Here is a 26,031-nt window from a genome sequence, read left to right as displayed (position 1 = left end):
GTGAAAGCCATTGACGGGCATGAAACTGTTTTCCCACCATATCTATTCATTTATAACCGTTGTTTATTTTCTTGCCATTAAGTATGCAGCTTGTTGTCTGGCTAATTACAGAGGCTTTATAAGAGGATTTATTTGCGTTACTCTATTTTTTTAACAAAATTATATTTTTATCCCTTTTTTCAGGTATTAACGCACATCCAGGCTTTTGCAATGCCAGCTTTGAAGAAAATGCTGGTTCTTCGTGTCCTTTTGGCTTTTTTTGTCCTCGTCAAATGCCAGGATTTACCAAGTATGTTACCCTCATTACAGACCACAGATTTAAAAAGGAATTCCACAGATTTAACAAATGTCTAAATAATTAAATGTTTTGGGTGCAAGTCATACATAGACGTTTTACGTTTGAAGCTAAAGTATAAGAGCCATATTGTTTAGAGAAGTGGTTACAGGACTTATGAAAATATAACTCTAATCTACATCATGGAATACATCTATAGGCAACAATGGTTCCGATGCCAATGTAGAGTTAGAGTTTATATACAAGTTTTGCCTATTTTTTATTTAATCTATTCAAGGCATTATAACAAAAATTAGCCAATATTTGCTACTATTGCATCCTTATTCCCATTATATACAGGTCTGGTCACTTTGGACATTAAATAAGCATATCTTTTAAACCTGTAGACATTTTAACCCTAGTTCCTGTCACAAAAATGTGAAAATGTTACACCCCCAATGATAAACAATACAAAGCCTACATTAGTATAGTTTGCATAAGTATAGTATTATGTAGTTTCTAACACAGCTTTACTACTAGGGCACATGTGAACCATCTCATAACCTCATTATCATATCCTTCATTAGCTGGAGCAGGGAAAATCTGAAAAATCAGAAAATCTGAGCAACGAGTTTCTACATTCTGTACTTTACTGAAGTTCGAATATTCATCCAGCAGAGGCCAGTAGAGAACCGTTGACCTCAGGCCACTCCACAACTGCCGGAATGCGATGAGTATGAGGGGGATCCCTCGACCTCAGCATAATCTTCCCCATGTCGACTCTTTTTCAGCCTCTAAAACTGATCCTTCCATCAAATGAACACACGTTTAAGCTGCTTCGACCAGTTTGACTACATAAAATAGGCTGTGGTCACACTTTCGTGCTGTCATGTTTCCTCAAGTACAGAAATAGCGTGAAGCTCCTGGCTCTCCTCTTGGCCGTGGCACTGATTGCAATTAACTTTGCCAGGACATTATTAGCTTGTGCCTGAAAAATTTTTCCATAAACTTAGCAGGAATCATTATAGTCTCATTGAGCGATGGAATGATTGAATTTACAACAAAGGGAAGCTTGGCTCTTCCAAGTCTTCTGAAACATGAGGCCACACATTGAAGCGTATTATATTCTCTTTATACACAGAGTGACGGATAAAGCAAGTTTACCTGATTACCATAATCTCTGCATGCTTGTAATTATGTAATATAGACAGAGTTGAATTAGCATGCAGCACGAATCAGTAGAGGGGAGGGATGACAAATAGCTTGGCTCTGTATTTATTTGGTACCATAGACACTGTGTTTATTTTTAGGCTACGACCTGTTGGAAGAGTTCCGCCTGTCTGAGTCCAGAGGAGTGAGGCGGGTGGAGGGATCAGAACCAGATGCAGTAGCGTACCGTGTAAACCCCTCCCTTCACCTCCGAAAAAGCATGAGGTATTCTCACAACTGGAAGCAAGAACAGATTAAAGCAGCAGTGTGAATGGTGTACTGTTAGAAAAATGGACAAATATACAAACGACATACTGGTTTTGATTGGCTGCTAGGCAAAGTGTACTGTATGTCCAAAATTTGTAGACACCTCTTGTAATTAGTGATTTCATCTACTTTAAGGTGCATCCGTTGGTAACCCTTTCAAATCCTGCTCAACCTTTTTGGTAGAGCATATTTAGTCACTGTATCTTATTAAAAAATGTATAAACACAATGCTGACCCACTGGTGTGGTATGGTGAAACCTCTGTCCAAACCTCTGTGTGGAGATGTGAGAAATGCAATGTTTTCTCATGTCGACCAGCAATGTTTTGTAGCACACTACAAGAAATAAACTATAAATATAAATATAAATATAAAGCATATGCTCAGTTGCACCACCACACAAATGAGTATTGCAGTTCAATTTTTGCATTTGCATGTGTTCGGTTTTCACCACAAAGTGCCATAAAACATTTGGTAGAAGTGTATATTTCCAAAATTGTGGGGTCCTTTAAATAAACTATCAAACAAGCAAATAAATAAATACATAGGAGAACAAAAATATATATTATTGCCCTCAAAAAAATACAAAAGGTAAAAAAAAAAAGTTCATTGCCTAATTTCTTGGTGAAGATATTAAAGGGTTAAAATGTGTACAAGGTTTCTATAATCTTCACAAAAAAGCATGAAATAAAACCAGATGCTCTTGAGTAGCTGCACATAAGCCTGCCTTCCTCATGCCCAATGGAAGAGGGGTATAAATCCTTCTAGACACTGGGCAGTAGAACTAAACGTTCAACATCAGTACCTGAGTTCACCAATACAGTTAAATTCTCACTGGAATGTATTAACATCTAGTCCAGACCTTTCCGTAAGAGCAGAAGCTACTGCTGCAAAGGGGCAGGGCTGGGTCAGACCATCTGGTAATATTCTTGATGTTGATGTTATTCGAGCAGGTGCCCACCATCTTTTGATCACTGTATATTTGTTCAATTTTATAGATAATACCATGCAGACAGTGCAGAAACCACAAAAGCATGTGTCTTTGTGATCATTTATATAAACACAATACATTTGATGATCGTAGTGTGTACAACACCCGAATTAAGCTTCCTATACATGCTGGCGGCATTAGCCTTAAAGCCCCATGCTGTTCGCAGTCACACAGCTCCAGTCCTGCTCCGGGTGACTGTCTGTGAGGAGTTGGTGTGTTCTGCCCGTGTCTGCGTGGGTTTCCTCCAGGTGCTCCGGTTTTCTCCCACAGACGAAAAACACACGTTGGTAGGTGGATTGGCGACTCAAAAGTGTGAATGTGTGAGTGTGTGTTGCCCTGTGAAAGGCTGGCGCCCCCTCTAGGGTGTGATCTCGCCTTCCACCTAGTGATTCCAGGTAGGCTCCGGGTCCACCGTGACTCTGAACTGGATAAGCAGTTACAGACAATGAATGAATGAATGCATTACTTGAAATGATTATGTTATGTTATATATAATTAAATATAATATATCATTTGAAAAGGGCGGCATGGTGGCGCAGCAGGAGTTGGTGTGTTCTCCCCGTGTCCGTGTGGGTTTCCTCCGGGTGCTCCGGTTTCCTCCCACAGTCCGAAAACACACATTGGGAGGTGGATTGGCGACTCAAAAGTGTCCGTAGGTGTGAGTGAATGTGTCTGTGTTGCCCTGTGAAGGACTGGTGCCCCCTCCAGGGTGTATTCCTGCCTTGCGCCCAATGATTCCAGGTAGGCTCTGGACCCACCACGACCCTGAATTGGATAAGCGGTTACAGATAATGAATGAATGAATGAATATCAATTGAAAAATACTTTATCTGACATCTTTTCCCAAGAGATGACATTTAGCTTTTTATGTCCACTCCCAAGAACTGCACTCTAATCATTTTCAGTTATCAGAAGTCAGTAAATGAGACTGCAAAGATTAAAAAAAAAATAAAAAAAGCACATTAGAAATCTAGCATAGCTTAACAGACTATATCGTATTGCACTCTGTCACATGGCGTTTTGCAGGAATTCTAACAATTTTCTTTCAGTGAGTGAGTTTTCCGCTGGCCTTGGCCTTCCACTGAGTGCAACAAATCGCCGCTCTGAACAATAGCTTTAAATTTCTAATGCTGGATAAGCCACTGGATGCACAACTTGTATTCCTGACTTGTATTGCTGATAATATCAATCCACTTGTATGGGGATTCATACAGATTTCAGGAAAGATTCCAAATGTAACATGTAAAATCTTCATATATTCTTAGTATCTAAAGAGGTGCTGCTGTCCTGGAATGCCCTCACAGGATTTCCCACAATCTTGAGTAGGTTTTAATATGTTGCTGGGACCACAGCATGTTACAGTGCGCTAGTGTCATGCCTCCCAGGCACAGCAGTAGTTTCTCCATGTGCTGGGTCTTTCCTTTTTGTGTGTAGGCCAACCAAGCTGTCCTCAGTGAACTCCCACTGCTTGACAACCAAGCCATGTTTACATACAGAGAGAGAGAGAGAGAGAGAGAGAGAATTACTGTAAATCAGTGCACCAAATGTGGAGACAAAATGTGATCAGCGGCATTGAGGACAACAAGAGAGGGCTGATGCAGGGCCTCCAAGCAGATTTGTTCATAAACGTTGGAAATTGTGCAACAGCCTCATTGTTCTTGGAAACATTAACTGCTAATTTCAACAAACTGGCTCTGCCTAAAAACAAATCCAAAAAAGCACAGAAGCTATAGTACACAAACAAGCAGAAATACCAAAGCCTAAACAACAAGGCAGAGCTAAAGGAGAACATGTGGTTTAGATTAATGTGCAGATCAGCTTTAAGAGAACGCAGAGCACTGTATACAAACGTAAAGCCACAGCTGCTTGTATGTGTGACAAAGGATTTCAAATGGTGTTGTATTAGCACTTACATTATTTATGTACAATGTCATATTACAGCCTCTCAAACACAACCACAAACTTCTGGTAATCTGCCTCACGTTGTCTCTATCTCTTTGTCCTTACCTCCACTAGCGATGTTTACCCTGATGGCCTGCCTGAAGACTACTCTGTCATAGCCACCTTCAAACTGAGCAAGGACGCAGCTAAGCAGTCATGGAACCTGTGGCAGGTCAGCGATCCCGAGGGCCGGGAGCAGGTAGGGCTGCGATTTCATGGCGACTCCAGAACATTAGACTTTTTCTACAGTGGGCCCAGTGGCTCGCAGATGCTGCGCACCTTCCATGGTGTGGAGAAGCTGTTTGATGGCGAGTGGCACAAACTGGCGCTCAGCGTGAAAGGAGACCAGGCCAAGCTGCTGGTGGACTGTGAGGAGGTCAGCACTGAGCCCCTGGACGAGCCACGGCCACTCATCCGCAGCGGCTACACCTCAATCGCCAAGAGAGCTGTTGGGGATCGCTCTGTTTCTGTGAGTTTAAAATAAGAATTACTTGAAGTCTGAATATACATATACAGTTGTATACAAAGCAGGGGCACCAATATGTGTTTTTGTGTTTGTATATGTTTTCCTTTTATTACATTGAGGAAATAGATATTGTTTGCTTACTTGGAGTGATATTTCCAAGAACAGAATGCATATTTGGGATTTTAAATTTTTATATATTTATTTATTACTAGTCAGTCCACCATGTAATACAGTATTGGGTAAACTATTAACAATCGCAGATAAATAGGGGAAAACAAATATTTCAAATTTCGATTCAAAGAACGGAAATCCTAGAGGATGGCAAGCCATGTCCACCCCTAGCTATTCATTCATTCATTCATTATCTGTAAGCGCTTATCCAGTTCAGGGTCACGGTGGATCCAGAGCCTACCTGAAATCATTGGACGCAAGGCGGGGATACACCCTGGAGGAGGCGCCAGTCCTTCACAGGGGAACACACACATTCACTCACACACTCACACCTACGAACACTTTTGTGTCACCAATCCACCTACCAATGTGTGTTTTTGGACTGTGGAAGGAATCCGGAGCACCCGGAAGAAACCCACGCGGACACGGGAAGAACACACCAACTCCTCACAGACAGTCACCCGGAGTGGGACTCGAATGGGAATTGCTAATTATAGACACAAGAAATTTGTTTTGGTTTGAAAGACTGTATTCTTCCCTTCAGGTGCCTCAGTGGTTTGCTCCACTGCCTCCACTATCATCACGAGAGTTTAAGTGATATTGGGGTTTTTTTCTTATGAGGTTGCTCTCAAATGTTATTTGGCTCCTGTCTCCCTCCAACATACCTGTTTTATAAAGAGAAACTGACAGTTTGTCCAGCTGGTTATGTTCCATTAAGAATATGTTAGATGAGATCACGCCACTATGCCCATGTATAGAGTGCCATCTACTGGTCATTATTGGTTTTATTGGTTGAACATATATGTAGCTTTAAAACAACAGTACCCCATTTAGGAATTCCTCTTGAAAAATGTCATCTTTTTTTAATCATCATCCCTGGTTAATGCCTTTTTAGATCTCTATGTTAATTATAAAAACAAATTTGACAGACACATTTGAGTGGCACTGATGTATAGTTAGTGTGAGTACAACATTATTTTGCCTTTCTAAACACTTCCCAATTATGCTGAGAGAGAAAACAGCAGAAACTGAGGAAGAATGTGCACTTTAAGCACTTTTCAAGCTGGATTCGTTTCATCTGGGGACTAAAGATTTTCAAATTGTAATTCTCAACAATGAAATTTAGTCCAAGATTTGACCTAATCCATGTCCATGAAAGTAGCAAGTAAATTCATCCCATAAGAACCAGTCAATCTGATGCATTGCAACTGCATTATAGTGTCTCTTCTGTTAAAGCTACTACAGCTCTAATAGTTATGTTATTGCCTTATTACTGTGGGTTTAATTTCTGTTCTTGGAATACTCCTATTTGGCACAGTCTTCAATGCTTTAAAACACACCATAACACAAAGAAGGGTCTGTTAATTAACAAATGAGTTGGATTATGGGAGTCAAAAGAGGGAAATTACTAGAGAATTCAACACCAATACTGGGAAACGTCTTCCAACACCATTTAAGGTGATTTGGACTTCAGAAGAAAACCAGTGCAGCTCCAGTAATTTTTATAGTAAAATGCTTCTGAAAACAAACAGTTCAAAGATGAATTTTCATTATGTATTTAGACATTCAGTTGAAAGGCATGTAAAAATGTAATTTCTCTACTATGTTTTTTAAACAGATCGTTTACCTTGTTTGAAAGTCTGTTAACAAAAATGGGATTCCCTCTGATGTCACTGCGAATTCAAGTCTACAATTTAAACAGAAACAGTTTTCCGTGCACAAATGCTGCAGTTTGCATTCTTTTTTCTTTTTTATGTTAACGTTTAGTGGTTGACGTTGAGATTTAATATTGTGGGAAACATAAGGTTTGGATTAGGTGTAGTTGTGTTTGAGCCTGGAAGTCTGTGTATCCATCTGGAGGCTGAAACTATGCCTATGACAAACTTTAACAGCCCAAATAGGAATCTATAACCAAACCAACTTGTTTTAGATATTTTATACATATAAAGGAAAAGGAAAACCAGTGATGAGTATAAATCATTATTAAAGTATTTCAGTCCAGCTGCACGCATTGGTTATAGCTCACTGTGGGTTAGGCTGAGAATTACGACGTCCTTCACCTAAATCCTGTTTAGCTCTGGAGAGTGTTTCCATTTGGCAAGATAAGCCATTTGTGTGATGGAGGATAAATGAGTGCAGTATAATGACCGTTAAACATGCGATCACATGCACAGCTTGCTACATTACACTTGTGCTCAAATGTACACACTGGTGCCCTCTGATTATTCAGGTGGACCTACAGAAGATGCATGTCTCCTGTGATGCTGACCAGGCCTATTCTGAAGGCTGCTGCGAGCTGTCCAACATGGTGAGTCAGCTTCTGCTGCTGCTACTACTGTGTGTGTGTGTGAGTGTGTGTGTCAGCACCATCTGTTATCAGATTCATTTACATTGTGGTGTAAATGTACTCATGACTATTCAACTTGACTAAAGGATTTAGGAAGCTGTTTGGTGCAGCATAATAATATCTGAAATTCCTTTTGATTAGCTTACTTTATTCTGAAGATTTTTAAATACAAATACATATAATTCACAAATGGAACTAGGGAAATAACTGTAAAATATGGGTGACCAAATGTTTTGTCATGTTAAGTAAAAATGCAATGTATATTATTGGGCTGAGTGTCAATAAGACGATGTGTCCAAATAAACAATGTAAATAGACTTCAAATCATACATTTTACAGAGTTATATAGAAACAATTTGTAGTTACTGAATGAATACATGTATGGAGTAATTCACAGTGAAAAATCTGTATCTATAAAATAGTAATTTTACAGCAGAAGGAAAAAAAAGCCTTCTAAACTTGCAATGGAAAGTTATGTAAAAAAAATATTTAATTCCAAGTAATTTTGGAGCATTTCTATTGGTCCATTCATCATGAAGCATTCACACAGCAAAAATGGAGATACAGGCTTGTCATTGGACAGTAATGTTATTCAAATTATAATGCCATGATTTCTACTGCAGTATATTTGTGATTAAACAAATTAAATACAATGTACTCATTCACACGTCTTTTAATTTTACTCGATTTTGATTCGTCATGATGCTGTTTGTTGCACTCCAGTAACTTTACGAATGTATCATTTTATTTTGATTAAATAAGATAATAATAATAATATTAATAATAAAAAATAATAATAATAATAATAATAATCATAATAATAACCCACACAAACTAAAAAAAACAGAATCTAATAAACTCAATTTCCTATGTTGATAGACACAGTATACAATGAAAATTTACTCAGTACTTGATTATCATTTATTGAGCTGCTAGTTGTACTCAAAGATATATACATTAAAAAATACATCTAAATAGCTGAATATATTGTATTAAAAGTAGAATCAAAAAGATTTAAACATTTTTTTAGGTCAGGGTTGAGGTATATTACATGCAAGCTAAATGAAACACCTAATGTGCCAGCTTTGAATAATGGGCCACATTTTGGGCAGCCATTTTATTAAATATTATTATGGCCAGATTACAAATGAACATAACTTTCCATTGTTGCTGCAGCTGCCACCCTTAGTTTCGTACTCCTCCATCCCCAACTACTCTCTTTTACTTTCCTCTGTGCAGTGTGGAGGGTATGCTGAGATTGGCTTGACTGCTGGCAGAGGCAGAGCTGCATGTAAATGCCAGCATGGACAACCAGGTCCCCAGGGACGTCCCGGACAGAAGGTTAGCCGCACACCCAACTTTTAAAACATTTCATCTCTTACTCTTTATCGTCAAACTCATCTGTCTATCCACAGGGTCACAGGGGTCTGCCAGGGAACCCAGGAGAACCTGGACGAGTTGGGAACTGGGTAAGAAACTTCTCACCTCTGTGTGGGATTCCACTACATTTGGACTGAGCAAAGTCTGCAGCAGGTAACAGGAGGTAATTAGGCTCCTGTTTAGAATACACAGGGATGAGTGAAGGGTGGAGTGACTCTAAAAATGGAAGGAGAAAAGGCAAGGGATACATATATAGAGAGGGAAAGGAAGAGTGTGAAGCAGGCCAGCAAGATGGAGACCAGTTGTGGAAAATGGCAGTAGAAGCATTGCTGAGAGAAGGCATGATGGAAACAGAGCTGGGAACAGGCCTGTTCTCAAGACGGTAAACACTGTGGCTTCCCTCACTCTTTCAGCAGAGCAGCCCAGACATTAATCAGCATTTATTACCCTCATTTACATAAGGTGCCATTAATGCTTGAGTGTTTGTGTCACAGTCATGTAATCAGTATTGCCCAGGATAACAAAAGACTCCTTTTAAGTAGATAAAGATGACAAGGCACATTCTGATGAACACAAGAGCTCTGATTACTGTTTGATTCATGAGAAATTCTACAGTAGGGATGCCTAATGTGAGGGAGAGGAAATCAAACAACAACATGTGCCGCCACAATGCTTGGATCCTTCAGTTTCCTACAGTTTGAAAAAGTGACCACAGAGGAAAAGAATCCAAACTTTGGTTCTGGTGGTAAGGGAGAAATGGACTTCTGGCATGAGATCCAGCTCTTCTTCATTTGCTGCCACTTTCATTTTCTCTTCATATGTGACAGGGGCTGCAACATAGACTAAACCTTTGTAGAATGCTCTCTGGGGTCTTCTCACTTACTAAGCACTTTACTTGAGTGTTTGAGCTTTACTTGAGGTGGAATCATACAAACAAGGGATAAAAAGGACATAAAGTCTGACTAACGCAGAGTGAAAAAGCTAAACAGTAAGCAACAAATGCGCAAGAGAATGCTTCATGATCAACTTAATTAAAGGACATTGCACACTGCATAAGGATCCAATTACTTGTGTACATTTGGCCTATGTGAATTTAGCTCCCCCCCGAACAACCCTAGGCGGTAGACATGATTCTTTCCACTCCAGAGTTATGACTAATTTACATCTTTGATCCACATCCAGTTCTCAGTGGTGAGTTGGAACAGAAGGCCATCTTTAAAGCATGGCTCAAGCAGCATGTGCTTTAGTGAACATGATCTCTACTTACAGGGAAAATACATCTGAGATGCCCAATGGGAAGAGCATCTGTGATAAGCGCGGTATATGTGGGGGTCTATTAGTTCAGGGCTGGAGGGCCATTCGCAAATTTGGGTGCTGGAGGGCATCCTGGAATAGTTTGGGGACACACCTACTAAATCAGTCAATGGAATATTGAATCTGTAATTTGTGAAAATAAATTATTTTAAATTAATAAATTCATACATAAAATAAATCTCTCCAGAGGAAAAAGGGTCCCTTTAATGTCTCTGTAGTTTCTCTTACACAAAAATGAGATCAGATGGAAAGACAAATGAGACTTTAGCAAGTCTCCTGCTGCTGAAATGTATCTCCTGAGATAAAGGCCTTAGTCATTTCACACATGTCTCCTTTCGAATTTTGCTGGAGATCTCAGTAAAGCCACACCCTGTGCTTAAGTTTTCCAGAAGAACTAAACCCTAGTCTGTCCCCTATCTCTCTCTCATGTCTCAGGTCTCCTTTTTGTCTATTTTTTTCTCCTAAAGAAGAATCACCATTATGTATCCTGAGCCTACACATATGAGCAACCTTTTGAGCGCAATAAAACGTTTCCTCTGGGTCCTTAAAATCTCTAGACAATACTGAGATGAGATGGAGAATGTTGTTCCAGTGTCCTCCTTGGTTTTAGCAGTAATTTCTGTAAAGTCTCATACCGTACTCAGATTTTGCAAGATAACATCACTCAAGTTTATCTGCAACTGGACTTTAGACAGGAACTCAGTATGATCCATTTTTCATCCAAAGACTAAAAGTATTTTTTTTATCTGGGGCAGAAATATCCTGTGAAAATTATATTGTTTTCTAATCTAAATTCATGAGAATTGCCATTAATCTCCCCAGGGTTTAAAAGATCAACATTTGTGCATTAAAATTTTCCAAAGTATGCCTGACTGCGGTCCACAAGAACCAGAACCGAACATCCCTGCATTAGACTGAATGTCAGAGCCCCAGTATTTCTCCTTCTGTTTATTTTACACTGTTTTCCCATGAATACACACACACACACACACACACACACACACAGCAGTAGCCACGATGAATACAGAGCACCCGGTGGACATCTGTTCTGATTAACTTTTCGCAGCGTGTGTTTCACACTCTGTGTATTTCAGACTTGGGAAGAGTTGTGTTTACACCCCCTGTTAGGCTAGTGAGTACCTGCCCTGCCCTGTGCAGACAAACCTGCAGTGGGTGGTCTCAGACTAGATCAGATAAAGTCTGCTGACTCTACTCTCCTCCACAAAGCCCTTCCCCAAAGGCCTGTCCACTCATTCACACTCACTGTGAGTTACTGTCCGGACTGGGCTTGCGTTTGATGGACTGCTCTCCAATGAAGCTTCTTACTAAACAGGCGCTAAGTGAATAAGTGCTTGTTTATGACTGAAAGTGATTAGATGGTGGGGTGTGGGGAGAATTGCTCTTTACAAACAGGGCCTAGTTACACAGCTGGCTTCATTGGCGCAACAATTCAGGCCTGTTTTTATCAGGACTGTGCCACTGGGGCATTCAGATTGTTGTTAAATACATGTCAGTTAGCATCAGATTCACAGGAAAAAGCTTAGACAGCTGTACCGTCTTCCCACCCAAGCTAAAAGGATCACGATGCTGCAATGTCTAGTATTACAGATGCAGCCAGCTCATTTTAGTGAATAAAGAGTAACCAGGGTGTCAGAGTTCAACATTAATTATGTTTAATTGTTCATTATTTCTTGATTAATTGTTGCGACTCACAAAGATTAAACATATTCATTTTCAAAACATCCTGGCAGCTGTGGTCATTTGTATTAGTTAGGAGACATGCTAAAGGCAGATGTAGCCAGCATTTAATACAAAAATTCTTCACTATGACACTTTTGTGAGCATAATTATGCCATAAATTGGAATTCTTTACATTGTTGGTCAACATTATTGGCCAGTTAGGGCCAACGTTTTTATCTTTGGTGATTGTTGCACATTCTTGTTTACACAATATTTTAGCATCTAATGTTTTTTCAATTCTCTTAATGTTTCCTTGATGTAGGGGCCACGTGGAGAAACTGGAGCCTATGGAAAAATAGGAGAAACTGGTCCTAAGGTAAGGTCTATACTGCTAGATGTTTGAATGATAAATGTATTGACTTAAAACTAGTAATGCTGCTTATCCAATTCATTATACTTTTATTTGTTTCTTTAATTAAACTCTGTTTCTTTAGACTTTATCTGTGTTAAGTCTCATCAGTGATAGCATCTCCTGTGTAAAGGTCTATATAAAGAAAACTGAACTAGATTGTGTCCCTCTAGGGCGATGCTGGAATCAAAGGAGAGAAGGGAATGAGAGGACTGCATGGCCCTGAGGTAAACTGTCATAACCACTGTGGCCTTTGACATTCTGCTTCTAAGCATAAGTGATGTAAATGAGTCTTCCTTTCGCAGGGTGACCGGGGACCTAAAGGTCTGAAAGGTTTACCAGGTGCTACAGGACATAAGGTAAGAAATGCAGGAGAGACATACACTCCGACAGGAGAATATTAATCGTTTCCATACAACTTTGATGAACGGAGTGTATGCAAACAGAAATTTCTGAGCCACATATCCACAGTTTACGCTTTATGACTTGTAATAACTTAAACGCAACCATGTCTGTATTGTATCTCTTAGTTCTTCCAAGTTCCTTAATAGTTCCTGTTCTGTTCTAAAAACTGTAGGGAGTGCAAGGGCCTGCTGGAGAGAGAGGTGAGACCGGAGCTCTAGGATTGAAAGTAAGTTACATCAAAAATAAATAAATAAATAAAATAAAATAAAATAAAATGTAAAAAACTGTTCATAGCTGTTTTTTTTTTTGCTGTAAATATTAAGTGAGTCATTCACTCCTTGCCGCCTCTTCCAGGGTTTGACCGGAGATCGGGGATACATGGGGATTTCCGGATATCAAGGAGTGAAGGCAAGTGTGTTGCCTTTTTTGTGTCCAGTCTGAAAGACATGTATCAGCTCTGTGTGGTCCAAACACCTGATTGTTCCCGTTTTTTTCCTTCTAAAGGGAGAGGAGGGCTTCTCCGGAGCAGAAGGACCTGCAGGACCACGGGGCCCACAGGTATGGAAACGGGCTGGAGGCCCCTGCACACTGTGTACCATTAGTTACTACAATGACATTTAGGACCTCTGGGCCACTCTTAAATCCAAAATCTGTCACCTCTGAGGTTGTCTGTGCATGCACTATTTGTCAAATGATTCATTTTAATGCTGGTGTGTACACAGAGGAATTCACTTCAGCTTATGTTTTTGGCTCTGGCTCTTTTTAAACAAACAAGCAGCACCTGAGGATTAGGTAGTGGCAAGAGTGGGGTTATGTGATTTTGTTTTATTAAAGAACACTTCAGATAAAGGTGTGAATACAGTGTGCACCTATGTTGCAAAGGCTTCAATGGTAGAAGAACATAACACTGCTGGATATGTGGAAATATAAAGAGGGGAAAACACTGCTAATATTGGAACAGATTACTGTCAAGATAAAAATACAGTTGCCTTGGTGAGTGTTTTTTTTTTGTTGTTGTTGATAAACTGCTGCAAAATTATTTTGCAAAGCACAAATGAACTTTAAAATATCAAAGGCATTTTTGCCATATTTCGTAATATGAAGCATTTTACATAACATGCTACTTAGTGCCTCATATCTGATGACTCTGCTCTAATAAGATTTTGTCTTTGATTATTGTCTGTATGCTCTATAACAGGGTATTGTGGGAGATCCTGGTGAGAGGGGAAAACCTGGAGAAAAAGGAAAGCCTGTACATATTCCAACTATTACATTCTCATATTAAGTTAAATAAATGTTATTTTGTAATATGTTTACTATATTATTATTATATTTTTATTTATATTTAGGATGTTCTCCCTGTTTACTAGGATATACCTCTGTATATTTTCATTTTACTCAGGGTATTCAAGGCCTTAAAGGACAAGTTGGAGGCACAGGGGTGAAGGTAGACATGATGGAACCTATATACTTCACATCATAATTTACTAATTTATGGTGGCATTTCCAGTGTTGAGTAATATTGTTGTCAATCTCCTAGGGTATCGTTGGCGATCCAGGTTTGCCTGGGAGGGATGGAGATCCTGGCATTGAAGTAAATTCTATAAACATGTTTAAACCATGCAACATCCTCTTTTTATGTCCATATGTTTGTTTTACATTTTCCAGTTTGGTAGTGATCTCAGACTCATTTCTTCACAGGCCTATCAAGGACCGCAGGGGCCTGAGGGTCGAAGTGGAAAGGCTGGGGAGAGGGTAACATCAATCTGCTACATAAAACTTCTTCCTGACAAAATGCATTTTTTGTATGGCCATATAATCCTGGGGTCTATATTTCACACAGGGTGAGAAAGGTGCTCAGGGGCCTCCGGGGAACATGGGTCCTCAAGGACGTACTGTAAGTAGTTTTCAGTCTGGAACCTGCTATCAAACATGATCTCTTTAAACATCACCTGAATATTTTTGCCACTCTCTTGAGCTTCCAAGGTATAAAGAACTTAAAGTCTGCCTTAAAGTCTAAACTTATAAAATGTTACTATCTTCAGGGCTTGCAAGGTTACAAGGGCTCTGCTGGAAAGCCAGGAAGACCTGGATTTATAGGGCCCCCAGGCAGAACGGTGAGAGTTTAAGATAAATATTTCAAAGCCATGTATAATAAAAGCTTATTTCCTATAAAGGATTCATCTTAAAATATGTTTTTTTTTTTTTATTTCACCAGGGGCATGTGGGAATACCTGGACGACCAGGCCCAAAGGTAACAACCTCTACTAACTCTGTAAACCTTCTAACTCACTGCCGTAAATGTCAGCAGTCAGCAGTGATTTAGAAAAAGTTTACTGGTGTATGTGCAGAAGATATGTTCAAATCATTGTAGAGGTAGAAGCTTGTTAAAATGTAAATATACGATATGGGGAAAAGTGTGTACATTTCTTCTGAAATGAAGGTAATTTAAAAGTAATTTGGTCAATAATAACTTCTACTCTTCTGGGAAGGTTTTAGATCCAATGTAGGACCAGTTCTGGATTGATATAATGGCATTTAGCCAGGAGAATAAGTGAGGTCTGGACTTGATGTTGAATGTCAAAAAAATCACTTTTGGATCTCAAATGTCACTCATCTCAAATGAATGAATGGTGCGTCAACAAGAAAGCCCTTCTACTGCCCCACAGCCTAATGCTGGGGCTATGTGTGATGCTTGCCATTGGGTGTTTTGATTATAAACTGAAAGAAAAGAAAATCTGAAAAATCAACTGTAAAATTCTTGCAACCACAGCTGCCAGTAAAACTTGTTTATTTTATTTTACTGTAATTTTTTTTCAGTGCAATGTACAGTTGCTATGTGTAAGATATTAGAGTGTGCTTTGTCCCACATCTTAAATGTTATATTCAATAAATATTTTGTTTAAAATATATTACTGTGGGGAAAAAAAAAACAAATATACACTTTACTGTAAATATACAACCTTCTACCATAGTTTTGCCACAAAGTTAACATGAAAATACTGTGACAAGCACAAGGATGGAATTTGAGACAGCCATACTGTGAATAAACATCCTTAATACTGTCTTTAAAAGAACATAGTGAAGAAAGAAGTGAGGAAACAGGAAGTATTTGGGCTTTGTTTGTGACAAAATTCATGTGTGTGAGTGCCACGCTCCAGTGCCTGAACACAGAGGTGATCTCCTCTGACCCTCACACATCTTGTCACACAGAAACACACACCACTGAATATGTCCGTTTATGAATGCAGTGAGTATTTAACTTTAACGTTTAATTTTATTCTTCAGAAAATAGAGGTGTGTTTTGGCTAATAAAGTTTATTTTATTTTATTTTTAATGGCATTTCACTTTTTTTTGAGTTTACAGTCTTGGTTTGACAATGTTTCACCGAACATTTATTTATTTATTTATTTATTTATTTATTTATACAGTGTTCAGTCATGATTTTAGGCATTCCTAATTGTGTTTGTGTGTGTGGAATGTCCAGTTAAATGAGTGGAATCACTGTGTTCTAACAACAAAAACACTTAGCGGGACACATGGCAAACAGAGGTTGAGCACCCAGACAGTGTCAGCCTGGAGGACTGAAAGTAAATCAAACTCCTGTAAATCTTCAACATCACCTACATTTTTCTGCCTACAGAGATTCTGCTGTCAGTATTAGACTCCATGGAAGGCTCACTGCCACTGTGCAGTATCATATGATAGTATGGCTTTAGTGTTCAGGCATGTTTAATTCTCTTTCCATACCGTCATATTCTGTAAACCAATCTCTGTGAATGAAATGAAGAAAAAAATGTCTTCATGAAGCAAAATTGATTGCATGTGACTCCTATTTTCATTCTCAAATGTCTGTAGGTAAAACTATGCAAACCTTGATTTCCTTTGAAAGGGAACAGCCAAAAATTCTGTCCATTTAAACCTATATTAAAAAATGCCAATGAATTGCTTAATCATTGGCACATTATCCTTTTCAGTAGTATTGACTACCACTTAGACCACAGAAGTGCAAACAAAAGTTCGGTGCATGCTCTTGAACCTGCACGTGGTCCTCTGACAGTTCGGAACCCCTGCGTATTTTAACAGTGGTGTCATGTCTGTCCTTAGTTTTGCTTCACTGCTTAGCACACCAGCACTTATTCTCACAGCCAGCTGGCTCAGAGACCAGCCACACTACACTGTCTGTGACTGAAACCATCGACTGCTGTGTTCTCATTCCAGTGTCAGCAGTCTATTTCAATCTAAACGTTTGATATTTTCCACACATAACTGAAGATCACTCAGTCTCTCTGGAATTAGCCAATAATCAGTACTGTTAAAAGAATCATACTTTCCATTGCGCATCTTGTCATATATGTCATATCTTGTCATATATATGGCAAAGATAGTTTATTCTCTCCCCTTGGCCAAAGGTTTGAGTTAGTTCAGCTACTTTAAGGTGCAGTAATTGCTGACACAGACGTGCAGTTTTGCATGCGAAGCCTGTTCAAACATATTAATTCTCCATAGAAAATCATGAGATGGGATGTTGTATTAACCTAGTTTACACCTAAAGCTTACATTCTATGAGCTTAAATAACACATGAAGAATTCTAGTTGTCATTTTTCTCAACCCAAGTTTCAAGTAACATTATTTGACCCTCTGGTCATACACAATAAAATTAAAATGAAATTATCAGAAATTTTTCCAAAACAAATTCCAATTCAAATTTCCTTATATGTAACTGTACACTTTCACCTGCGTTCAGGCTGCACAGATCAATAAATGTGCAACTAGTCTTCGACTCCACCCACCTCTCTGCCACTGGCCTGCACCTCAAAATACTCACCCTGTACATTTCTGTGACTGGTTTCTTAGGTTTATCATTTATGTAAGAAAGCCTGGCTGTTTGAATCACACTGTAGGACATTTGTCTTTGGTACAGTGTAATTTCAAAGAGGAAATGCTCAGCAATAGTGTGGACTATTTCCCTAATGAATCCAGCATATAAAAAACACCATACAGATATTTTAAGACTATAAACATAGTTGATTGTCGGCGGTTAAGTCTTAAACATGATAAACCCACTTTATTTAAAACAAACAAACATATAAACAAACAGTTTAATCAAATAAAGCAGTGCACTGAAAGTAAGAGGCTACAATTATGCTACATTTTGAATTTGCCACCAAGTGCACCTGATATTTTTCATAAGCCTGCTGACTTTGTACTGATGTTGAACCCTTAATCTGATATGAATAACGCTTATTTATCTTGCAGGGAACCACTGGTATTCTGGGAATTCAAGGTGTAAAAGGGTCGAAGGTAGTAAATCAGTAATTTATTACACATTCTTTGCACATGTCCTCTACAGTTCTCAGATTAAATGTGCTTTATTATTTTTTTTAATATAGGGAGTGAAAGGACAAAAAGGACCAAAAGGCAGGGTAAGAGTGCCTTTCTGTTTTGCAGAGCCTGGTGAGCTGAGTATTCAATGATCTTTCCATGTAGTTTACATTTTAAGTGGCACTGTGTCTGCACGGTGAACTCTAGATTTTATCCCAGTATAACTCTGTGCTGTAACAGATGAGAGAACAGCAATCAGATTATTTAGAGAGACCTGTATGTGCACAGATGTAACAAATGGCAGCAACTTTGCTTAGACATCTGTGTATTCCTCTGGAGTTCCAGTCCTGACACTTGTTGCCAACAAATGTGACTTTCAGAATTGACTTAATATTACATATACTGTATAACACTAATGTTTGTGTGTGTTCAAGGCTGGGGATAGGGGTAAGCCAGGACCAAAGGGAGGCCAAGGAAAGCGAGGACCAGCTGGAGAGCCTGGTCGTAAAGGCCGTGTGGGGACCAAGGGCGTCAGAGGAGATGGAGGACCAGTGGGCTTTCAGGGGCCTCCAGGACCACCAGTGAGTTCTGGCTAGGCAAATGTAATCTTTAGTCACTCTGCTTTATTGGCTTTTTTGCATTTAAGTTACACTAGATTCTACTGACTCACAAATTATTAACAAAAAGTGAGCATTGTGTACATCTGCTGTTTTGCTTAGAGATTTAAAAGCTCAAGTAAGGTCCACTTTCACTGTGTACCAGAACACTCATAACAGAGGAATCATTTGACTGAAGGGTCCATTAGCAGAGTTTCTGAAGCACCCTCTAACCAACTCAAGGTTCTGTTCAGGGTTCCATAGTATGTTCCTTAAAAAAAAATACCCAGAAAAAGCTGTTACCACTTGCAGTGAACACACATCTTCAAAGTGGCAGTCTTTGTGCCACTTGGCATTGCGCGTCTAACATGTGTGGTAACCATTTTGTGTCAAGAGCCCTAGTAAACGCGTTCTCGTTAGTGTGGCTCAGCAGCCCAGGGCGAAGGCTGTAAATCTGTAATGAGCCCGGTGAAATTTTGTTGGCTGTGTTTGTTTCTCCCTCATTACACAGCTACCCATTTCCTCCCTAAACCTCTTAGCTTACTACAAGGCAAAGCAGCACTGAGCTGAGCAGTTTGTCTCAGGGCTGGGTCTCAGCCAGTGTTGGAAGCTGTAATGATCTCCCTATTTCTCCCATATTCTCTCTCTGTCTCTCTCAGGGCCCCACACTCCCTGCCCAACATGTTATCGAGGTTTGCAAGAAAGTGGTGCTGGAACAGATGTCTACTTTTGCCAACTCCGTGAAGCGAACATGTGCTGCTGTTTGTCCACTCTATGGCGACGTGCCCATGGGTGCCCCAGGACCTCCAGGACTAAAAGGACCACCTGGACCTCCTGTGAGTCACACTCCTCTGCCTGGGATAAAACCAAGAACAGCTAAAATGGAATCATCTTACTGCTGAATCTGCAAACATCCGCCTCTAGATGTGGCTTGTTTCAGATATCATAAATTAGTAATTTATGCTTGTCAGCTTCGCTGGATATCAAGACAGGTTTTTGCACATATTACACAAAGGAAGCCCATGCTCCATACATCAACAATCTCAGCATCTGCTGAGCCAACTTTGATATGCTCACAGTGTGTAGTCCTCTGGAGAACATGCCGCAGTGCTTGGCACTATTGGTTGGAATTAAAACATTCAGACTTTCCAAGTCTCCATGAAGACGAATAGGAAGTTCGAGATGAGGCACTTGCTCTGTGTTGAATACTTGTTGGAGAGGATCCCTCCTCTACACTGGAGTGGAAACCCTTTTCCATAATCCTCAAGCAGACCGTTTTTCAGGCTTCTCAAACATTTTCACTTGGGAGGCCCAAAGGCCGATAAAAGTTCACACAGCCTCAAATTCAGATATGTATGAAGTAGAGAACTGAAAAACTGACTCAGTAAGGGTTATGAAAGCCCTCACCACAACAAATAAAGTGCTTTTGAACACTTTTTTTTTCATGATCTCAAACCGAGTTTAGGAAAGAATAAAAAAATGTGGTTTTCCATTATCCACAGAACAACAGAACAGTCTAAATTTAAGGCAACTGAGAAAATATGTAAAAGGTTATATTCAGGCTGCTCAAATGGCTGCATATAGAGCCATAATTCCAAGAACAATTTATTATTTAAACTTTTATTTTTATTTTGGAAATAAAAAATGCCAACTTATTAAATATATATATTACTTTGTTGCCACCAGTCAAACTATTTCTTAATATATGGCAGCTTTTTTGCTGAGAGTGAATTCAAAACCAAACCCAGATAAAAATGATCAATGCCCATTTTGACTGCTATTTTAGGGTGATCCTGGAACTGATGGTGCTGATGGAGAAGTAGGACAGCAAGGTTTCTACGGAGAGGCTGGCGATCCTGGCAGAAAAGGAGAGCGAGGTAATACATTAATCCCATCAAATAACTGGTCAGAGATGTAGAAATCATGCAGGAATCAGCATTAGTAATGGTCCTGTGCACAGCTTTACTTGGTTTTTGATAAAAAAAAAAAAATGTTTCCTTTAATTCCAGGCAGCATGATATCTGCCATAATCTGTGGTTAGATGAGTAACCACTACATTTCCAGATTTCTGTTTCAGTAGTAGCCTGTACTTCAACTCAGAGAAAACAATTAAAGACCTCTTGGCTGTTTAAAATGCTCATTCAGTCAGCAGCCACAATGATCATATAGGTGTCATAAAGGTGCATTCCTCAGGTATAGAAGCCATAGTAGTAAGATATACATCTGGATCAGTTTCCTTGAATAAAGCAAAACATCTGAAAGCAAACATCTGCCAACACAGTATGACTATTAACATTATTAAGAATAACCAGCTGTGAGGCTCCCGTGCCAGATAATACTAAGATGACTAATGAATGCACAGATACAGCCAAAAGATGTTCGCGAATGGAGTGTTTGAAGAAGGATTACCTCCCACACCACCTTGGTTTGTTTGGACACCGAATGAGATATGAAAGTTGAAAAATGAAAACAATAAATGCAGATGGTTAGTTTAATGCAAAAACAAAAAGAACTAAAATTGCTAAAAGATGAATATACAGTTGTTAGTTCATTATTTGAGATACTGGATAAACCTGTAAAAAAGAAACATGAGCCAGATCACTATTAGAATACATCTGACAAGTTAACATGAATATATTTCAGAATATCACTATAATCAGATTCTCCCGATTCTCCAGCTCCTTTCTCCACTTGCACTGTAGGTTGCAGATAAGTGAGGACATTGAGAAATATGAATTATTACATTTGGCTGAGAGCTAAATTTACTACAACTCCCCACATTTTCATTTCACCAAGCTTTCACATCAGAGGTCATTTTGAAACTACAGATTAAAGAGCATTTTTTTCCAGCTTTAAAGGAACACAAGATTAGTTATTTTTGCTCCTGGGCTACACCAGCATTTGCAGAGTGTAATACACTTTTACAGCACTGTCCTGGAACCAAGGGGGAGTGAGAGGGAGGGGACTAGTTTTCTACCCTTCTCTAAAAGTTTCACAGTACAGTCTTTGCAGGTCTGAGCCTTAAGTAGCAAAGACAGAGGCTCTATCCTAATTATTACAGGTCAGTGGGGCATCACAATGATTCTGAAACTGTAATTGTAAAGTTTTACCTTGTGTTCCTTTAATTCACTATCAGATTTTCAGTGGGTCAAAATGGTTACATATGTTGATTGTCTCTTTAAACAGTCAGAAAATTTTTTAAATTGATATAATGGCCACATGCCAAATTAGGAGTGAATAATTGTAACCGTGACTGTACTTAAAGTCCTGTCTTTACAGCAATAGCCTTTTTCGCACTTGATAATGTCCAAGCAAATCAGTCAAGACCTCAGAAATAATTGTGGACATCCACAGGTCTGGGCCCCCTTAGAAACATTTTCCAAAAATCTAATTGATGCCACAAGCATCTAGACAAACATATACATTTAGGAAGAGACAAACTACATTGTTCAAGAAGACATGCAAATTAAGTCCCAGGGTTTAACGAATATATGTCCAAAAGGTTCAAATGAAATCAAAGTCAGTAAGACAGGAACTGGTGAATGACTCAGAGGTGTCAGGTACCAAACTGTCCACATCCACCATTAAAACCATGCTAAATCGCCACAGGCTGCCATGCAAGTGAGGTGCCCTAACCTCAAGACCAGCTAATAAAAAAGGCCAACCTGAAAACTGCATATGATAACAGGACAAAGACCTAGCATTTGGGGGAGTGCTCTCTAGTCTGATTAAACACAAATGGAACTGTTTGGTCACAATCAACAGCACTATATACAGGGGACAAAGGCTTATCCAAAGAACACCATCCCAACTGTGAAGCATTATGGGTGGCAGCATCATGTTGTGAAGCTGTTTTGCTGAGAATGTGACTGGTGCACTTCAGAAATTAGATGGCATCATGAGAGATGACTATTTCAAAATACTGAAACAGCACCTCAAGGCATCAGTCCACAAGCTGGATCATGGTCAAACAATTATCCTCAACATTCAAAACAGGCAAAAAGTTGTCTGTTTTGGAGTGTCCACTGCAAAGTCTTGACCTGAATCCCACAGGAAATCTGTGTGCTGAACTGACAAAGTATGTCTGAGCAAGGAGGCCAACAAACTTGACTAAATTACAGCAGCTCTTTGGGGAGGAATGGGCTGAAATTCCAGAAGAGTATTGTGAGAAATTTGTGAAATGTTTTCCTCAGCATTTCATTCAAGTTTAATTATTTAATAATTAAACACCCAAATCACCAAATATTAACAGCATATAAATTTCTGATCCATTGGAAATGCGATATAATAAAATAAGTCTGACATAAATCTTTATGTAGAAATAAAGGACATGAAACATATGGTGACGTGAAATGTGTGGAGATTGGAAGGCATTTGTAAATATATGTGTATGTAAACATTTAGCCTCAACTGTGTATATGACTAATGATATTTAATTACTGATTAAACTGTAATAACCCCTGGTGTATTCATAAGCACTGACAGGGATGAAAGGTGTTTTTTACGTGTTGTTATTTAGTCTGGTGTAAAATCTGTGGTACTGTCCCTAGCCAAGCTAATGAAATGTAAGAACATTTATTAGCGGTTTTATACATTTATTCTGTAGTGACCTCAGCCCCACTCATGCTCATTATTTAGTATGAACAGAATGTTTATGTGTAGCTGCTCTTTCCTTAGGCTATAGCATGCATGCATTCAGATTATTGTTTAGTTTAATGATTTCTGTTGATTTTTTCCCCCAGGTTCTCCAGGAGAGAGAGGAGACAGGGGACCTAAAGGCTATGGTTTACCTGGTTACACTGGAGACCAGGGACAAAAGGGTAATTTCAGCTTATATTTTCAAAAAAAAATAGCTCCATATGCTACTTTGTAGTTCTACAATTACAGACTATAGTAGTATAGTATAGTAGTAGTTAATCTGTTTCTCAGCATATGTTGTTAGTCCCCTTTCATCCTGTTCTTCAGTGGTCAAGACCGCCACAGGATCACCACAGAGCAGGCATGATTTGGGTGGTGGGTCATTCTCAGTGCTGATAGAAATGGATCAGACACAGCAGTGTGCCTCGAGTTTTTAAACATGTTGTCCATTCACTCTCCAATATATCAGACACTCCTACCATGGTGGTCCACCTTGAAGAGGCAAAGTCAGAGGCAATACCATATCTGTGCAGCAGTGACACTGAGTGCTTAAAAACCCCAGGAGCACTGCTGTGTCTAATCCACTCATACCAGTAAAACACACACTAAAATACAACCACCATATCAGTGTAATTGCAGAATGGCCACCAGCCAAATCATACCTGCTCTGTGGTGGTCTTAAAGGAGTCCTGATCATTGAAGAACAGGGTGAAAGGGGGATAAAAACATGTACAGAGTAAGAGGTGGACTACAGTCTGTAACTGCAGAACTACAAAGTACTCATGTATGGCCAGTTTAGCTGATAAAATGGACAATGAATGCAGATGTAAGGCAGGTGTTTCTAATCCAGTAATCCACTCAGTGTATACTATTAGCCATAAAACTGATAACACAGAAGTGAAAGACAAAAAAAAAATCTCTCCAAGCTGTATTTAGGCAAAATGTACAATGAGAAATTAATAACTGCTTCATCGTATGAACATAATTAAAAAAGATATTTTGGTAAATATAGCATGGATTCCATATTGATTCCTGGAGAAAATAAATTAGGACAGTCCTAAAATGTTTAAAAAATAAAAAGTGCAATCAAGGATAGGTCAAGGCCAAGGGTCAAGGCTCAGTACACACTGGCAAATAATCCAATTGTTAAAGAAGTATGCTCCTCAATGAGAAGTGATGACATCATCAAAAGACTTGGGTAATCCAGACAAATATTTAGATGTAAACGACAATGATGGCAATTGGACTGTTCGCTGATGTACCTCAAGCTTTGACCCATCCTCACTCTTAAAGTATTGGACCTATCCTGATAATGCTATCTGACTTTGGAATTACTTTGATAAACAGTTTGTTGTTGCAAATAAAAAACTGTACTCTGGAGAGCTGAAGCCATATGTCAGAAACATCCAGAAATGCTAGACTTCATCTGAAGTGAACTGAAGCTCCGTGGAAACATGTTTTGTGCTCCAACAAGTAAGTTAATCTATCAGAATGTTCATGGAAATAATGGACATTTTTTTCCAGAATAGAGCCCAAAACCAGGCCTTGTCATAGTAAGGGAACATGCCGGTGACTTTGGCAGCTGGCACATGTGAAGGCACGAATGCTGAAAGATATATACACATTTTTGAGTATGCTGCCTTTTAGGCAAAGTATTTTCAGGGATGGCCTTGATCATTTCAACATGACAGAAACCCACATTCTATGTAGGTGCAAGATTGCTCTGCTGAAAACATGTGGCACATTATGATGTGCAAAATACTCCTTGGTTGTATAGTTAAAGACTTGTACATCAGAAAGAGTGGGGTAAAAACCTGTTTAACATCTGTCTTAGTCACCAAATATTGTGTGGTATAAAAAGAAACATGACAGGTTAAGGTGATGGCTTGTTTTATTTTTTATATCATCGCCATCTATAAAATAGCTATATATAATAATAATAAGACATTAGCTTAAAGTTTATCTCATACTTACAGGGCAACGGGGACGACCTGGCAGGGTGTATGATGGGCAACCTGGTAAGATGGGCGAGAGAGGTCACGTTGGTCGACCAGGTTTGAGAGGTCATGCTGGACTACCTGGGGTTCCTGGACTTTGCTTGACCACTGGCTGTGCCTTGCTCAATGCCACTGCCAAAGGAGCACCAGTTCAGGTACAGGTACCCCAATGGGCACCAGAGCGGTCACCCCAGCGTTCGTCTCAGAGAGCATCCCAGCGGTCCTCCCAGCGATCCTCCCAGCGCTCATCCCAGAGACAGAGGACACGTCAATAAAGACAACTGAAAAAACTAAATCACACTTTATTTGAATGCTGAGAAGCAAAATAACTTTTATTTGCAACCGAGTAAAGGGAAAATAATTCATGTAAATACACACACACACACACACACTCACACAAACAAAGAGACAAAAATTCCAAATATTCTGCAAAGAACAATGAAAATGTTCTGGTATATTGCTTGGGGATAATATAGTTATATATGTATTTTATTTACAAATATTTTCAAATTCATGTGTAAAATATTCAAGTTCTTAACAGAAATTACCTCTATTTAGTTTTCGGTCATGATCTTTTTATTAAAACTAAGAAAATAGTTAATTTTTTATTCCAAGTAACTC

General features: G+C 39.2%; 1 protein-coding gene across 2 annotated transcripts; it reads left to right on the top strand.

Moving 5' to 3' along the window:
* Positions 1-26,031, top strand: zmp:0000000760 (collagen alpha-1(IX) chain). Of its 2 annotated transcripts, XM_066679667.1 has the most exons (27): positions 1-81; positions 184-289; positions 1,585-1,708; positions 4,756-5,149; positions 7,548-7,625; positions 8,904-9,005; positions 9,080-9,133; positions 12,361-12,414; positions 12,621-12,674; positions 12,753-12,806; positions 13,025-13,078; positions 13,207-13,260; positions 13,357-13,410; positions 14,051-14,104; positions 14,255-14,299; positions 14,393-14,446; positions 14,554-14,607; positions 14,696-14,749; positions 14,898-14,969; positions 15,071-15,106; positions 18,114-18,158; positions 18,248-18,280; positions 18,614-18,760; positions 19,435-19,611; positions 20,562-20,652; positions 23,518-23,595; positions 25,390-26,031. In XM_066679667.1, the coding sequence occupies exons 2-27, from the start codon at positions 211-213 to the stop codon at positions 25,683-25,685; spliced, it is 2,391 nt and encodes a 796-aa protein (XP_066535764.1). In that variant the 5' UTR covers positions 1-81; positions 184-210; the 3' UTR covers positions 25,686-26,031. The 2 variants fall into 2 exon arrangements, with proteins under 2 accessions (XP_066535764.1, XP_066535765.1); XM_066679668.1 differs by lacking the exon at positions 9,080-9,133.

The sequence above is a fragment of the Hoplias malabaricus genome, chromosome 8, assembly GCF_029633855.1.
Source record: "Hoplias malabaricus isolate fHopMal1 chromosome 8, fHopMal1.hap1, whole genome shotgun sequence".
NCBI lineage: Eukaryota > Metazoa > Chordata > Actinopteri > Characiformes > Erythrinidae > Hoplias > Hoplias malabaricus.
The sequence above is the reverse complement of the archived record's forward strand: the minus strand, read 5'-3'. Positions and strand labels throughout refer to the sequence as shown.